Source organism: Lycium ferocissimum, unplaced genomic scaffold (genome assembly GCF_029784015.1).
Source record: "Lycium ferocissimum isolate CSIRO_LF1 unplaced genomic scaffold, AGI_CSIRO_Lferr_CH_V1 ctg7827, whole genome shotgun sequence".
Lineage (NCBI taxonomy): Eukaryota > Viridiplantae > Streptophyta > Magnoliopsida > Solanales > Solanaceae > Lycium > Lycium ferocissimum.
The window spans coordinates 41007-59480 of record NW_026726966.1 but is presented as its reverse complement, the minus strand read 5'-3'; the positions used below and the strand labels follow the sequence as shown (position 1 = coordinate 59480).

General features: G+C 34.6%; 1 protein-coding gene across 1 annotated transcript; it reads right to left on the bottom strand.

The window, feature by feature from the left end:
* Window positions 1-2474: 2474 nt before the first annotated feature.
* On the bottom strand, window positions 2475-18232 carry LOC132045759 (very-long-chain aldehyde decarbonylase CER1-like). Its single transcript, XM_059436343.1, has 13 exons — window positions 17504-18232; window positions 12664-12742; window positions 12079-12144; window positions 9751-9834; window positions 9244-9467; window positions 8239-8471; window positions 7226-7445; window positions 6406-6784; window positions 6195-6302; window positions 5446-5646; window positions 3779-3871; window positions 3402-3575; window positions 2475-2837 (listed from the first exon to the last, which is right to left on the bottom strand). Exons 4-13 carry the CDS (start codon window positions 9808-9810, stop codon window positions 2670-2672), a joined length of 1860 nt encoding a protein of 619 aa, XP_059292326.1. The 5' UTR covers window positions 9811-9834; window positions 12079-12144; window positions 12664-12742; window positions 17504-18232; the 3' UTR covers window positions 2475-2669.
* Window positions 18233-18474: the final 242 nt, after the last annotated feature.

Below are 18474 nucleotides of genomic sequence, written 5' to 3'. Positions count from 1 at the left end.
AAATTGTTATAGAACAATATTGGTTAAGCTTGGAAATTGTAAGTCTCATGAATAGTAATCGGTCAATGTGACCATTTGCAGATTTTTGGCGAAACGGGATTTGAATTTGGAGAAGCGTAAGGAGCGAATAAGGTATGTAAAGCTTTACCTATTCTTTTCTTGGCACGTCCTAGGTATGATAGGCTTTGATACGAGCCTTGGGGGCGACCCTACTCCTCGGAATCTACGTTCGAATCTACCCCTTTTTCATTCAGTAGAATTGAATTGAATATGTTTTGAATGGTTAGAAAAGTACCTAAATGTTTAGAACTTGTGCGAATAGGACCCGATTACTTTAAAACCCTCATAAGTGATATAATGAAGCAAAACATACGTAAATTATGTATGCCACCTCATTTGACCCGAGGTGGGCCCACCATTCCCGAGTCTTTCTGATTTGTTCCGTTTGACTTATTGTGAGGTAGAATTCAAAGGAAACTCTTGGCTACTCTCCTAACTACTATATGGCATTCGTTTGAACTCTTTTGATAAGTCCCATAATGTAGGTTGAAACATGAAAATGATTACAAAAAGCTTATTTTGACATACGCTATTGTGATATCCGAAATGCATACGCTATGATTACTACCCGCTTCGTCATATGGTTTGTCGAAATTTGAATTGTGTTCTTGAGTCTCGTAAATGTGCTATATTTTATTTTTGCATATGGTTTTCTCACTACTCGCTCGTGCGGATCGTTATGACATCTTTCACCGCGTCCCGGCCGGGGCATGTATTCGTGCAATTCCACCGCATTGTTCACCGCGCCCTCACTAGAGGGCCGGGGGCATGTTATACACATATATATACTTATGATGATGATGTGATGACGGGAGGTGGCGTGATGGCATATGCGATTCCTTTCACCGCGTCCCTCACTAGAGGCCGGGGCACGTTACATATATATGCATGATGATTTTACTTACCGCGTCCCTCACTAGAGGGCCGGGGCATGTTATGTATGCACATGTTCATGATGATTTCCTTAAGTATGATACTCAGTCCGTTAATGATTTTGAAAAGCATGATTTACGTTCAAGGTAAGTTTTATGAGTTCCGGTTCTTTGTACTATTCCTCTGTCCTTCTTAATTCCGTATGATTCAGTTTTTTTTTTTTTGTTTGAGTTTTTCGCTTTACATACTCGGACATATTTCGTATCGACCCCCCGTCTTCGGGGGCTGCGTTTCGTGCCGCGCGGTGCGGATATACGTTCGGGTGAGCCGCCCGCGCTTAGGGTCCCTGTTCAGCTATTTTGAAGAGCTCCCTTGTCCGGAGCCCAGATTTTGGTACAGTCTTTGTCACGTTCATGTATATTTGATCAGGGTACGGCGGGGCCCTGTCCCGTCATATGTTTGTATGTTCTGTTCTGTTTATAGAGGCCTGTAGACATAAAGTGTGGGTTATGGTTCCGTCTGTACAGTATGTGTATGTGATATATGTCTGGGCGGTTATCTACCGCGGCTTTGGGGCTCGCCTATGTATATGTTTATATGATATGATGGCCGTGTGTGGCCTTTGTTGGTATTTTCTGAGTGCAGGTAAATTTTGGTTAGTAGGAAAAACAGAGGAAACTCTGCCCGGATTTTTCTAAAATATTTGAGTTATTACCTTATTGATTTTCTTGTTAACATATGCGATACTGTGTGTTAGCACGTACGGGTGCCCAGTTCGGGCGCTAGTCGCGGCCCACGGGGTTGGGTCGTGACAGAAGTGATTAACATGGATTTCATTGTGGGTTTGCCTCGTTCTCAGCGAAAATATGACTCCATATGGGTGATTGTTGACAGACTCACGAAATCAACTCATTTTCTTCCAGTTAGAACCACATATTCGGCAGAAGATTATGTAAGGTTGTATCTTAAGGAGATCGTGCGACTTCATGGTATCCCGATATCTATTATCACAGATAGAGGAGCACAATTCTTGCTAAATTCTGGAAGTCCTTTTAAGAAGGTTTGGGTACTCAGGTAAGACTTAGCACAGCATTTCACCCACAAACTGATGGGCAAGCCGAACGCACTATTCAGACTTTGGAAGATATGTTACGGACATGTGTGCTAGATTTCGGTGGTAGTTGGGATGACCACTTACCTCTTATTGAGTTTGCATACAACTATTAACTGGTGGTATGAATGAGCCACTTTGGTTAGTTCGATGGCATATTTGAGCATTTTCCCTTAAATAAATAAAAGTTTGCTCTTTCTAATAACTTAAGCTATTAGTTGAGATGATCACACACTTTAACATGATAACGGATCAGCAGGGATCCTGAGAATGAATCTCACCGCTACACATTATCAAAAAGAACTTTCACATGCATTGTTCTTGAAAACAGAATTAGGTCTGCATACGAGAGGAGCTATTGAGAATATAATTAAGTAAGTAAAAAAAATTATGTCTAATAGTTCAAACTTTTAAATGAGATGGTCACACATGTCTAACACAACACGAATTCATCGTCCATACGAAATTACAATTTGATAATAGACTAACAAGGAAAAAAGGACTACTCAAAGTAAATTTGAGTGTAATCATAGTTGGCCAAAGACATGAAATACACAAGGCCTTAGCTCGCAGTTTTAAAGTATATCTAACTAATTAATTAAAGATTACATATTTGTCGTTTATCTCATTCAGCATTAAAAGGTAAAGGTTTGAATCCATGGTTGATGCTGGCTTCCCAAATCTTCTCAACGTCAATCATTTTGTCTCCACACTCATGTACATTCCATCCTTCTAAGACATGCACAATTCCAGCCACTCTTGGCGCACTCATTGCCCTTCTTGGCAGCCAATTCTGTCCCAATATATCAATGTCAAATGTTATTAAAGAAGAGGGGTTGATTTCAGGTGTGGTCACTAGACTTTACTTGTTATAACATTAACGATTTTATAAAATTATTTTTCAATTAAAATAAATAACTTTTACCATTATAACAGTAAAGTCACAAAATAATTAAAGTATCTAAAATTTACCCACTATAAGAGTTAAATTACAAAACTATTTTTCTTACATTAAAGTAAGTAAATTATGTGTATTGCTCAGAAAATGCAAACGACCGAATCAATGTAAAATTTTTGGTGTCTAATATGAAAAGTGAGTTCTTTTATTTTTCTTTCACATGATATTTTTGAATAACAAAATTGACCTTCCGAAAATTTGTATTTTCTAAATATATTCATATATAGTTCAGTTAATTTAATGTGATATACAGTAGTTCTGTCACTTTACTGTTGTAATTGTAAAGTTCAGTAACTATAGACATGAAAATTACCATTTAAAACAAGAAAATCAAACTTATCAAAAAGTTGAGGGTGATATAGAAGAACAAATACATAAAAAGTAGAAATCATGACAAACCTCACAAGCATGCAAGTTATGCAGAGAAGGAGGAACTAGCATTGCAGGAGGGTAGTGATAGAAGCAGTCGTGGCGAGCTTTCTTAGGAGGCAGTTGTGAGAATGGCAAGAAAAGTGTCCCTTTTGCTGCCTTCATCTGTTCTTCTTCTGTTAATCCATCTCCAACTACCCATATCTATTACCAAGTTAACAACGTACCCTTAATAATATGTAAATAAGAAAAGATTAAAGTAAAGCATTTTTACTAGCCCCTCCTCTTTTTTTTTTTTTTTTTTTTTTTTTTTTTTTTGCCATGAATTGATTACTTTGATTGTTTCACACTTATAAAGGAGCAAGGAAACAATTAAGAAGGAAAAAAGATGCGGAGGGGAATTTTACCTTTTGATCAAGTCTCTTTGACAGCACGATATTACTCTGAGAACTAGTAGCAAGTTTTAGTTTCTCATAGTCACTTTTGTACAATGTAGCCACCTGATATTCAGAATAAGAAGAGAAATTAGAAAAAAGAGAAAAGAGGAAGAGCAGGATAAATGGAAGAACTGCATAACTGAATCGGGATTTCATGTCCTAACTAAGCAACAATTGGTTAGCCAATCATCTCGTAACTAAGCAACAATTGGTTAGCCAAAAGTCAGTTCATGAGACTGTTAGGTAATATCAATACATAAATTCATCAAGCAAGAATTGATCATCATTTTATACATCATAGAATACAAACAAAAAAAAAACCACATGGCAGGAGCAGTTGAACGAAAGCTTAAGTAAGTACAGGCACAGGCAGTTTGAAGAATAATTATATATGAGAAGGGTAGGTAATCATCTCGCTCGTAACTAAGAAACAATTGGTTAGCCTAACTCATGAGCTTTTAAGTGAGTCTGGCCGGCCAATTTAAATAACTACTCTTTCCGTTCCAATTTATGTGATATAGTTTGAATCAATAACGAATTTAAGAAAGAAAAAAAAACTTTTAAATTTTTTAATTATCTTAAACATATGACAGAATTGTGTGGTTATAAAACTTTTGAAATTTGTGGCCTTTAACATGCCACATAACATTTGTGTGATTATAAAAGCTTCTCATTAGGATAAAATAAAAAGTGTAAAGTTAATTGTCTAAAAATTTAGAAGTGTGTCATTCTTTTTTAAATGGGGAAATTTCAATAATGTACAATACAGCATAAGAAATTACATCCACGTAGCCATATTTTTAAATTACATCCACGTAGCCATATTTTTAAATTACATCCGCATAGCCACTGTTTCACGGTATATAACATTATACAAAAATATACAACTTTATACACCTATTGTAGACACTGTATCAACCTTGTATAAAAGTGTATAATAATGTATAAGAGGTGTTTATATACATTTTTATGCTGGTATACGATATTATACAAACTTATACAAGAGGTGTTTATACACACTTATACATTGTATAAAATTGTATAATAGTGGAGATCCGGTGGAGATTGGTGGTATAGGGGATAGGATGAAGGAGACGACCTCTCCGGTGGTACAAGGGAGAGGATGAAGGAGACGACCTCTCCGCCGGCTACCGCAGGTAAAAAAACTAGTGGCTACACCGGGTAATTATTTTACCCTAATTGGTGTAGAGCGTAAAAACCCCTTTTAAAATGGACTAAAAATGAAAAGGTTTCACATAAACTAAAAGTCTAAAATGTAGGGATTTATATTATTAATGAGAACTAAATCCCTTTGAGGAGATAGTAAAATTAGATAGGATGGCAAATCGATTTTTTTCTGAGTTCTCTTTTATAAACTAATAATGGTATAAACGAATTTTGTAACATAAATCACTTAAAAGTTAACTTCAGCTATCATCCGTAGAAGGTCAGATTAGTACAGCAAATATTAAGATAATTTACCTGCTAAAAGAAGTTAAAATATATTATTGGTATAAAACTTCTTTAAACTGTCAGTCTGCCACTCTATATAAGTTAATATTATTGTCTAATTTCAATTAAGATTTTGAAGAAGGAAGCAAAGAACAAATGGTAGTAATTAAAAAGCGCAAGTAAACCTGGATGCCCCTTTGACACATAGCAGAAGCAATAGAAAAGGCAACTTTAGTAAGATTTCCTCTGAGAAGCACTTCTGTTGTTCCTTTTGGAATGCTGTTTAGCACAACAGCAACTGCTAAGCTGCTTCCATCCACCACCTTGATCTTGATTTTAGGGTGCCTCTCTATGTAAAGTTCTCCATTTCTGTTAAGTTCCTCACCCTGTAAACTAAAGTCATGCTTATTAAGCAAAAAAAATCCAAGACAACATATTCAATATGATTTAACTCATCGACACTGGTTATATAATGAATTAATTTTTACACTATTATTGTATGTTAACATGTCTATCTTGTCTTATTTTCCAAGTCACTTATTATGAACCGTTACCTGCAATTACTCTCTCTGTCCTAACTTATGTTACACACTTTCCTTTTTAGTCTCTACCAAAAAGAATATTACCTTTCTATAATTAGAAACTACTTAATTTTAAAATTTTCATTTTATCTTTAATGAAATTATTTATAGTCACACAACTGTCTAAGGTTTATTTTTTACCAAAAATTTCAAAAGTTATATTTTCTTTCTAAAAATTTGTGTCTAGTCAAATGGTGTCACACAAAAAAGTTGGGACAGAGGGAGTACTTTTACATGGTAATTTGTTTTTTTGGAAAGCAACCATTTCAAGTATAGAAGTTAATTCATTTAACAAATCAACTCGCCAATCAAGAACTCTTGAAAACAAGGAAACTTGGTGCACTTAAACTTGCCTGGTTTAAGAGGCCAAGACTTAAGACCTTGGCACCTTTTTCTTCTGCTTGTAGTATAGCATCCTCTATGAAGCTGTTAATAGCTTGTGATTGCCAATTCAACAAGTACTGCATATTAAAATAAAATAGCACTATTTTAAGAGAAATTATAAGAAAAAATTTAAAGAACCTGAAATTGGAACTCGTTTCAGCAGAAATTAGTTGTTATAACCTGTAAATTGTATCTTGGTATAGCCCAAGATTGGAATTTAAACTTTTCCAAGCTATTTCTCTCCAAAATGAAAGTGCGTCCGTAGATACAGTTTGTGATCATAGTCCACAAAGTCACTGGCCACATGAACCAAATGTACCATTTATGGTTTTCATGAGGCATTGAGGCCAATGAGGAAAATCCTAGCCTGAGATGGTAGATGGATTCTGGGGTAGTCAGATGTGTCAAATGTATCACATCAGGTGTATCTTCTTGCCTCTTCAGGGAATTTTCATATATCGAATCAGTGTACTTGTCCGTGGTCCCATAGATATAGTCATAGATTGGCATAAATAGCGAATAATTCGTACGAAATTGAGTATGGTGCAAGGAGTGAAACCTGATAGTTCAACGTCAACAATGCATTGTCAATTTCAAGATATATACTTGTTGCTCGGGCAGATCCTCTAATAATGTCGTCACACATGTATTGGACTTTTATAAAAATGCAATTTTTTAAGGATCAGACACGGATGCAACATTTTATTTGAGGATCTGAGTAACATAGTTAGCAAATAGTTCAAATCAAAACAAGTTTTCCTAGAGGCACTTGTTCTGCCACGCCCCAAGCTAACAAGATTGTTCACATGCCCTTTGGACTTGGCTTTACGCTCAGAGGCAGATTCATAATTTATACTATAAGAATTTAACGACTTTTAAAGGTTTTAGTAAATGATCTTCACATATATTTTCTATGTTTCGTGTTGGAAATACTGAATTCAGTTGAACTAATAACATATAATAGGAATATATTTTTTGGTATGAACGAGAAATGACTTACGAGGGCGTATACATCAAGTATTTGAGAGGGGGAAAGATGGAGAAAATCCACTTGGGAATGAACTCAAAGTTGCAGTGCCCCATGTTATTCATGAGATCAATATAAGTAATGTAGCCAAAGAGAGAAGCCAGAGAAGCAGTCCCAGTGAACACTGTTGTTAAGGTTGGAATAGCAAATAGCAGGAAATATGCCATATGCTCAGCAAATGGATGAATCACAGCTGAAAATTCAAACCACAAAAAGAAGACATATAAAGTGAGAGTTAAGTTTTATGCATTAATGATGTAAGTAATGTTCACATAATAACGTCACTTATAAGTTAATAACAATTGCATCTCTATGATAAGCATTAATCATTTATAACCTCATAATTAACAATAGTACTAAGTTGCTATCACAAGTCTAGTTATAAAGATAGTGTAAAAAATCTTTTATCGTGTCCATATATATAAATAAAATCAATAAATTAATTAACATCATGAAAACCCCATTTCAAAATTATATGACATACTTAATTTACAAAAAGTTGAATGATATATAGAAGAAAAAAGGCTTTTATTTTTATTTTTGGCCAGACAGCCAAAATTAATTAGGGGTGCTAGCAAAATATACAAAACATGTATACTAATTATGTATATATACTCAATATACAAAACATATGTATTTATTGGGCTATATATTTCTTAGGGTGGCCCAGAAAGGTAACTACCGAAGAAATTGTACGCTTTCCCTTCAAATGGGCTGGTTTTAGATTTTTTCTCTTCAAGTGGGCTGCTCTTTAATTTTTTTCTTTAGCAATCGAACTTAAACATGTAGAGCATAACTTGTGCGATATACAGTATGATGTGAAAATATCAACTTATAACACACAAAAAAACTATTTGTTATGAGGGCCAAAAATTAAAGACCAGCACAAAATAGGGCCATAAGTGCCCAAAGACCCACCACCCCAGCAAAAAAAAAAAAAAAAGGAAGCAAAGTTGAATAGCTAATTAAAGAAAGAGAGGTCTTACATGTGATGGGCTCAGTAACAATGGAAGAGTGATGATGAGAATGATAACGAGAGTAGAGATAATGATGGTGCAAAGCTCTATGAAGCCAATAATAGAGAAATTCAACAGGACCAGCATGAAGGATAATTGACATGATCACACCATCTGATCTCCACAATGACAAGTTTGAAGCTCCGGAAGTTATCGTATTGAAGCCATAAATCAAAAGCCCGCTCAGAATAATCTGATCATCCCTGCCAACAGATCATCGGTTTTCCTCATGAGTATCATCTAATTATTATTTTAAGTTACGTTCTTATTACCAAATATTTTCATAATCAAGTCACTTATAAGGTGGTTATTATATGTAAGTTGTATGATAAACATTACTATTATACATGACGTGGTACACAAGTGGTAATTAACCTTCTACATAAGTTATAAGTTAAAATTTATTGATGGTCTAAAAATTCTATACATTATTAATTTATACAAATAAATCTTACGTTCATGCAGTTGGTGTAACTTCTAAGCTTACGGTGCATATATATATTCAAAAACAAGTTAAGATGATCTACAACATATAATTGTCTATAATAATACTAATTTGATAGCCTAAAAATGCAGTAGATAAGATGTTATAGCCGATTAAAAATATATTACAATGTTTATGTGTATAGGATAAGTCCTTATAAAAGTCATTTAATTTTATCCCCAATCAAAAGCGGGGAAAAGATATAACATCCAAAATATTAATTTTAACTAATACTTTCTTCTGTAACACTAGAATCTAAGACTGTGTTTGACGGAAAGAAAGACTTTTGGGGCATATGAAAGAGTTCTTAGAATTTGTTGTTTTAAACATATAATAAGATTTATATGGTTATAAATTAAATCAAGTCGAGCAACAAGTTATTAAGAGTGAATGATAAATTTAAAGTTAAAGAATCTTCAAATATAAAAAGATATGTTCTTTTTTAAACGATTAACAAAACAAACATATAAAAAGGTAGAGAGAAAAGAGACCAGTTGCTCTCTCTGTCAACTTGATCAAACTCAATGCCTTTGTCAACAATGCGGTTATTGCCTTTGGCAGTTCTATAACGGGAGAAGCTAATCCAAAGCTGGTTGTGAAGCATTCTTGAGAGTAGAAAAGGAAATATGAGCAGGTTGGTTGAATCCCTCTCATCATCCTCTTTGGTTACATAAGAATAGACGCTCTGAGTAATCCATGGAGCCAAAATCACGTACTTTAATTTGATCATCGCCCAGTCACAAAAACAACAAATCATTCATGTTAGTATTCTAATGATAAATGACAATTGATATACAATACTGAAATATAAAAAATATTAAGAAAAAGTAATATAAAGCCAATATTATATGTTGGAGTTTAACTTTTATACATTGATAGTGTAACAAAAATTTCCAATGTATATTAGTTTATCTAAAAGACAACTACAAACAACTCATCTCCACAAAGTTGAAGGAATATAGTAACAAGAAAAACGAAGAGAATTGCATGATGGATACCTTAAAGCTACCGAGGTGCTTCCAAGGCCAATCAGTGAGAAATCCAGGAGTTGTAGCCATTGTTGTTTCTCTGCCTTGCGGTTCCTAATTGTGATTGAATTGGTTAGCTTAATGTGAAATGGGCAATATAAATAGGGGCTTTATGAGAAGACTGTTTCGTTTACTAGGTCTCTCGTTTCCACAAGCTCGTAATAAAAAATAAAAATAAAAACAGGAAATCTTTGTTCTCGTCATTGTTCTCTATTTACCAATCTGGTGAACTTCTTTCTCTAACTAAAATAAGCTATAGGCTTAAACACTTTACTAAGGCTTGTTTTAATTGATCGCGAAACACATTACACATGATAAAGTATTTTATTAGACATTTTCGATTTAAATTTTGGAATTCTTTTTGAGTGTATTCTCAAGATATAGATAAGTTAAGCGCTAAAAATACGGTCATCTCTCTTAGTTATATGCATTAACCACAACAAGCAATAAAACCTCAAGCCTGCTCCAATTGAGTTTGATGTATATAATTAAAGGAGATGATATATTTTATGTGTTTAACTACTTAACATAACTACATAATAGACGTTTGAGAATATGCGCGACAAAATTCAAACATTGAACCGAAAGTGTCAAAATATGAACATTTTATCATGTGTTCAGTTACTTAATTAGAGCAAGCAATAGTTCAAGTGCCTAATGTGCCAAAATAAAATTTACTCTAAAGTTTTAGGAGTTATGATGTATTAAGCTATATATTATGAGCATCATTCGGTAAAGTTTCCTTTTTCGTCTACTTGTAAGCTAACATTTAATTGCACAAAGTATGCAAAAACTCACTTTTATTTGGTGGACGTTACAAAATACGGGAAAAGTTAACACAAACCAAAAAAGAAAAAGAGAATATTAGAACATCACTTATTAGTTTCTGAAGAAGAGCTAATATACTACTCCTATTTAATGGTCTAGCTAGCTAGGAGAAGGGTTTCTTTCATATTCCTAAACTTGTATGGTGACTAACAATTAATGCGACATCACATGCGATGACTCTTTGTTACTTAAACCAATTACGTTTACAAGAAGTAAAAGCAGTAACAATATGGGGATCTTTTCTTGATTGGTCATTGATGCCATAATAGTTTTATGTAAAAAATTGGGAAGCTGATCACCAAATGCAAGAATAGAAGAGCTTCTTCTTTGGTTGATCAACTACACATTTTTTTATTATAACCCAAGTGAATTGTATATATGCATCGAAACTTTGAAGATAGCACCCTGTTTGGATAAATCATAAAATAATCCCTTGTTACTAATTATAGGTTACCAACGTTGTTATCACGGTTATATTTAACTCTTAACTACATGTGTTTAAGAGATGGATATTGACATTGCTAGTGAGTATTGGTACACTAACCATGGCCAAAGATTAGGGATAATTGTTTTTTTATGATCACCAATAGACTCTTAATTATTAGATTTTAGGCAGTAAGAAAAATAATCCGCTTTCTCACAGACCAAGAGTAATTACATTCATGCACGGAACCCTGAATGCACGACTTTGTAAGTATAAAATTATTTTGGTAGTTGTATTGTGTTGTTAGTGCGAGGATTTTCCAAGTTTCGCTGTTGATGAGACATCGGATAGTTCCTCTGTTTGTTGGGTGTCGGACCCTTAGAATGTTACTTCTTCAGGATCACTTTGTGGTTGAGCCACGTAAAAACTTGGAGTTTGAGGGATAGAAATCATTAAGTTCTCATAAGTTGCATTTTTTGACAATGGGAGATCATAACGTGAAATAATTGTACTAAAAAATGCAGAAGAAAATTGAATTTAGAAGCAAGCATTACCTTTATTAATACATGAATTTTTTTACCGTGCTAATCAATTTCAATTGAACCGAATAATCAAAACTAACGATAGCAATCAAATATCACAAATATGATTGTTGCAAATTTCATATATTATGTCGATACACGATTTCTAATTCATTCTAAATGCAAAGACAGTCAAAATTCATGATTTATAACTGCGATCCAGAGCGAAAGAAGTTCATGTCACGGCCCATCAACCTTAGCCGTGATGGCACCTACACCCCAACCCGATAGGCATACTAATTCTAATTTTAACTGTTATCTCATTATTATAATATATAAAGTAAGCATTCAGCATGATTATAAGTCAAAAAGGTGTCTAGAATAACATTAAGTAGGGAAAAGTACAACTACAACCCAAAATCTAATGATATGAGTCAAGAACGTCTAAGAGTAAAATAAATAAAAGCCTGAATTACTGGCTAAAATAGAAAGACAGAGTAATAAATATAGAGGTAGTCAGCTCACCCTGGAATCTACTTATCTGCTGCTACTAGACATGGTTGCGGGCTCCACTAGTATTCGGATCAATATCTGCACAAGATGTGCAGCAAGTGTAGCATGAGTACGAAAGAACGTGTACCCAGCAAGTATCATTGACAGACCTCAACAAGGTAGTGGCGAGAGTTGGTTTTGGAATACTTGCCTTACATTTCGATAAGTTATAATCTGTACATCCCGAAATCCACTCTGACACAACAAGCATCTAGTGCTAAGGAACCAGATCGGAAGTATCTTATAAAGTTAAATAATCGACAATCTCATTTAACTCTTTAAGCATTTATTTAAAACAAGTCATTTAGGGCTAAATGAAAACATGCCCACGCTTATAAAAGTAATTAGCAGAAGTCTAATATAAATAGCCAGTCATAAAACGTGGCAAACACACCAATGAGTCAAACGATGACTTCAACAAATACACATAGTATTAACATCTATCTATGAAGCTTCTAAGATAAATAAATGTGTAGTCTAACTTCGGGACGTAGGCCGAAAACTAAAAATAATAGACTAAGATAAAGGAGTGTCCCACGAACAAGCATGTGGACTCACCAATGACTCCGAAAAAAGTAGCAAGGTCTCCTACTTCATACGTGTGACATGAACCTGCACTTCTGTGTTACCTAATACACTATCAAAAACAACAATGGTAAGCTTGAGTACTAGGTACTCAGTGCGTGTCTCATGGACAATAGTTATATAGAAAAATATACAAGTCATAAGTGTATATGGAATACATACTAAAAAACAGTTCAAAACAAATGCCACCATATCATGAATACCCATTATAAGTCAATGATGAAGAAATAATCACTTTGAATTATTAAAACGTTTTCATTACCTTGAGTTCTTTCATTTGAAATCAAGTTCATCATGTGTCAACTCATAGGCAACCACATTCATGCCAATACATGCTCAAATCAATAGTAACGAAGTGATAACCACTTAAGGCTCCTAAAATTGCATAGAATTACCACATTGGGCTATCAACCCACAATGACTGCCCTTTGTACTGGTTCGCATTTTGCGGGCGGGGATAGCTCTCGGAAAGCTACTTTAAACTTGTTAGTGCTCTTTTGGACTTTATTTAAAAAGAGTCGCCACCTAATTTTTAGGAAATTAGGAAAACCAGTGGTGAAGGGTTTATTCATATACAATGAAAAAACCTTCGTAATCCAAACTTCTAGGTAAGGGTTCTGGTGATCTCTTACCGAAGGTGTTAGGCACCCTAGTATTAAGGATCCGTACTATACGGTTGACCTACGAATTCCAATGTATGAGTGTTTACATGAACTGTTTATTTAGTGTTTACTCCAGCATTTATAAAATCTATCATTTGCTTGCATATCATTTGTTTTAAAAAAAAAAGATTTGAATATATTCCCTTTATATATAGGGTAGTTTAGGTTCGGATTCACGATATCCGGATAAGAGTAGCTTCCTTTATATATAAGGATAGTGTACTTTGTTCATAATATCTATAAAAATGGTTTATTTTGTTTTGAAAATATGTATGTATATATATATATATATATATATATCCTTTTCCGTTTATGTTTAATCACATACTTTGTCTCAGGTCCATCCGTATAATACGTTAGAACGCCTTATCCTAAAACCTCATATGAACGTATTTCACTTGTTTTTGAATTAACCCGATTACGAAAAATGGTTTGATTTTTCTTTTGAAACCGTGTAGACACACCTATAAAACTGGTCTCTTCTTTTGCTCTTTAAATTGGGCTCAGGCCCAAAAACATGTTTTCTGCACAATAATCTTTCAGTGGCTTTGGCCCAAAAACAATTGTTGTACTTCTATTCTTCATCAATGGGATTTTGGCCCAAAACCCTTTATTTTCTGCTTAAACTTTAGGTGGGCTTAGGCCCAAAAATGCTTGCCTCTAATTGAACTTCAGCTCAGGAAAAACCTTGTTCGTTTTTTAGTCCAGCAAACTTGTGTCAATTAATACAAGACGCGTGATCTGTTTTTGTTTTTTGGAAAAATGATGCCATTTTACTTGTAGTTTTGAAATCCTTTTAGACTTTTCAATTTAGACTTGTATCAAAATTGTTGTTATTATTTTTTAACCTTCGAAATTATTCTACTTAATTCGGATTTTTAAAATCATTTGGGAACCTAAAGACTACTAAACAGCGTAGGCACCGTTGTCCTAAGACGGCTAGTTCAAACAATAAGAGTTCCAATAAATTATGAGGTTTTTTACAAGTTCTTACAAGTGCAAATACACCAACTTTACAATTAAAGGAAAAGGTATAACTCAAGCAAATAAATAGAGTGAAAGATAGGCTAGGGGCGTACCAAGCCCCTAGTTGGCCATTTTCACCCATGGTTGGGCCTTCTACTCGATTAATATATATATTAGTTTCTATTTCTCCACTGGGCTCAATCATGACTCAAAAGAATTACATGTTGGGCCTTAGCCCAACAGCTTGGTACGTGACCCGCCCCAAATGGCCATGCAGTAGTGAAAGAGAAAAGAAACAAAGGATCCCGGTTCGTTTATATTTATTGAACTTATCATGTGTATAACTAAGTCTATATATATATATATATATATATATATATATATATATATATATATCAAATTTACAAGTTCTAAAATTAAGTATTCGATTATATGCTTTTTGGCTTCACTGGTAGGGATTTAGATAGTGAAAAGGGGAAAGTCATCACCATCCATATTCCCGGCACCGCACAAGATCCAAAGGGTTTTATGAACCCCAGGCATGACAGGACATTGGGGGGAAGGCTAAGACCAAGCCCCAAATCACCTCGGCATCTCAAACCAGTATAGCCATAGGATAAATCAGAATCCCTTAATCATGCACCTGTATGGTACAGATCAACATATGTGGATATAATGTAATTACAAACGCTACTGGAACCAACAGGTATAATGTGAACAAAAGCATACCAAAGACACATGGATATTGAGTAATTAAAACAAACTGTAGTATGCGGGCATAAGATGAATAATGGCCAAAACCAAACTCATGGTCATAAAAATGGAACCAAAACAGAGACTGCAGCATGTAAATATAAGATAAACAAAAACAACACCAAGGCACTTATTCATGAGATGAACCAAAATAGAGTCACCTTTTTTTCTCTCTTACTTTTGGGACTTGATAAATCTGGTCCACTCTTAATTAACTCTGAATTGGGCTAGGCCCATCTATCTTCTAAAATAAAACTAAGTTAAAGATTAATGCCTAATGGAATTCCTATCCCCTGTTGCTCATTCAATGAATATCTACCCTATATATGGCTGGCCTGCTTGTTCACATACACTCAATATACCTATGATGTGCACACATAATGTGTATACCATGTATATGCCATGTGTATGACTTCTTCTTTATTAATGACCTAGGGTATATTCTATGTATACTAAGCCTCAGAACAGGTTCTAAGTCCCATACTTACATTTAGCAAATCAAAGATATCATCTTCAAACCAAACTAAGCCCAAACCCAGCCCTACCAAACTAGATATAGGCCAGGCTATTCATATAGGTAAGCTATTATCAAATGGCAAACACAGAGTGTCAACCTATGCTCCTCAACTACTCACAATTCTAGACAATGTCAAATAGAAGGTGAATATTCACTCAATGAGTCAAACCCAAACAAGGAGAAAAAAAAAAAGCCATGGCAAAGAACTCATCCTATCAACAGAACACAGAGAATATAAAGTTTAGAATAAAACAAGCTGACATACCACGGACAAGATAGGATTTTAACAAGTTCAAGAGACTGGAGACAGTACAAGGATGACCCCTTTAGGCTTCAATTAAACTCATCAGCATAGAGGAAAGTATATAGAAAACATAGACATGATACATATACACTATGGCCTAGGTGAGATGGAAGAAAGAAAAGAAACAACCGTGACATCCAGTTTTAACCAGATTTTTAAAGAGGCGGGATAACACAAGGTGTTCGAATGGATCAAATGCCTTAGACTCAACAATTTATTTAAAGAGTAAAACTTTTCACATTTCAACCTATCCAATTCTTTTCCTTATTCTGGGAATCAGTGATCCTAAGTGGGCAGTTCCTCTCCTTTAACTGTGCTAGTCATATTTTATCACTTGGCAAATCCATTTTTATTACAACCTTTGATCCAATAACAAAAATAGCAGTCCACAGGTATGAACATGACCAAACACATATCCCATAGACCCAAAGGCATGTCATGGCACCTTTTATTTAGGGACAAGATACTATCAGCGAAGTTATATTTGACTCTTCTCAATCCCCATCCTAAGATGCCTTTAAAAGTCTTACCAGGCCAAGTGACCTATGGTTTGTCATGTGCACACAAGTGGCTTGATCTTCTTATCATCCAACCAGGTTAAATTCCTAGTTAGTGACCACAAATTGGCCTTACAGTTAGCTTAGCCTAGAAATTTAGTCATAAAATGGTTTTTAATCCTTTGGCCATAACAGAGTTCCCATAGGCTATCACGTTCTATTTGAAGTTGATTTTAACATGAAGAAAACAAGCCAAGACAGTTTTGGTAAGATAGGGGATCTGACAGATAAGATAAACAACAGCATACTCCTAGCAAAATACCATTACAGACTTGCCAACAAGTTATCAAACAGGTTCAATATACACTTTGTTCAATGATCCAAGGTGATCATGGATAGTTTTTTTTTAAAGGTTACATCAATCAAGTTTGTAGTACAAACAGATCCTAAAAGATCTTCTTAAATCATGTATTCAAGGCAAAAATATTTGGCAAGATAATTGCCTATCCAGAATCCCAGGCAGCTAAGCTAATCCTTATTTTAACTAACATCTTGTCTTGAAAATACTTAGACATTTATAATGTTCTTGATCTTGGTTCAGACTATATCATGATTTCACACATCAATTACCCCATCTCTCCAAATTAGTTTAAGCAAAACAGGACTTTAAACATTAGCTTCAGCCTTCCTTTTTTTTTTTTTTTTGTTTAACTTAGTCCGGAAACCTCTTGATCATCCTACTTTTATCTTACCCTATGTGATCATGGCTTTAATAAGTAAAACAAAAGAACAGGCTAACACATACTGTCCATAAATAATAAACTTGAATCAATCCTTTAAGAACAACATACACCAAGCAAACCTTAAGCTACACAATTAAGTACAGATACACCTTGCTATATTGATCATTTGAATAAAACATGATATGGAGGTAAGTGAAACACAGCTGTGTTAGCATCTTAAAATAAACACAAAACACTTCATTGCATCAAACTAACAACATAACTAACCCACATCATCAACACAATACCAGACTAAACAGCACATGATTAAACTATTTTTAAAACTAAGCAAGATTATTAAAGTAAAAGCAATGACAAGCTAAAAAAATTACCTTTTTGGGGTGCAACCAGAGCAAGAGTGGACTTGGAGCCTTCTTTGTGCTTCCAAAATCAAGCAGCCACACACACACACAACAAAAAGAAATTAAAATTTTGAAACTAGAGAACTCAACTCTTAAAAGCTAAGTTTAAAATTTTGACTAGGAAAGCCTTAATCTCAAGTTTTATTACTTAAAAATTTGGGACTTTTCGCATCTCCTCCTTTTTTTCCTCTTTTTTCTTCTCTGTCTTGTAGAACCCCAAAGTTCATTCAAAGATCTACACCAACGATGTGGTACCAAGGGATTTTTTTAGATGCAAAACATAATACTATGAAATTAACGGCTAAGATTCACTAAAGTTAAACATATGCGGTTGGATCTGACCCATTCTAGGTAGATCCAAACTAAACCCTTGCGAACCAATAGTAATCAAGTTCGTACAGTCCCATTATAACAACAAAGATGCAAAAATCGTGTGTTGATTTAGAAAAATAAAGGGAATAGTGAAAGAGGAGATGATTAATACCGTGTTTGGACGGATCCGAGTGAAAAAATGTTGAAACATTAATTGTTTTATGCTTTTGGTTGTACTAAACCTGCGAGAACTCTGAGATTTCTGTACCATTGCCATTCTTGGCATGAAAGAGAGAGAGAGAGAGAATGGAGGCGGCACTAGGGTTTTTAGGGCAAAGGGGAAAGAGATGAGAGAGAGGGAGTATAAGGTGGCGTTTGGTATGAAATAAAATGTGAAAGGGGCGTTGCCCCCTTATCAGAAAAAGGGTTGGGCTGGGTCACGCCCGCTTGGGCTGGACTCGGTCCAAAAAAATTTGGATATGTTCCCCCCACCCCCCTTCATGTATATGCGCATATATATATATATATCGTGTATATTTAAATGTATATACGTGCATAGGGGTAGCACGGGTAATTTAACAAATGGACAAATAACAAGAATATTGATTATCGACCATATCATTTTAATT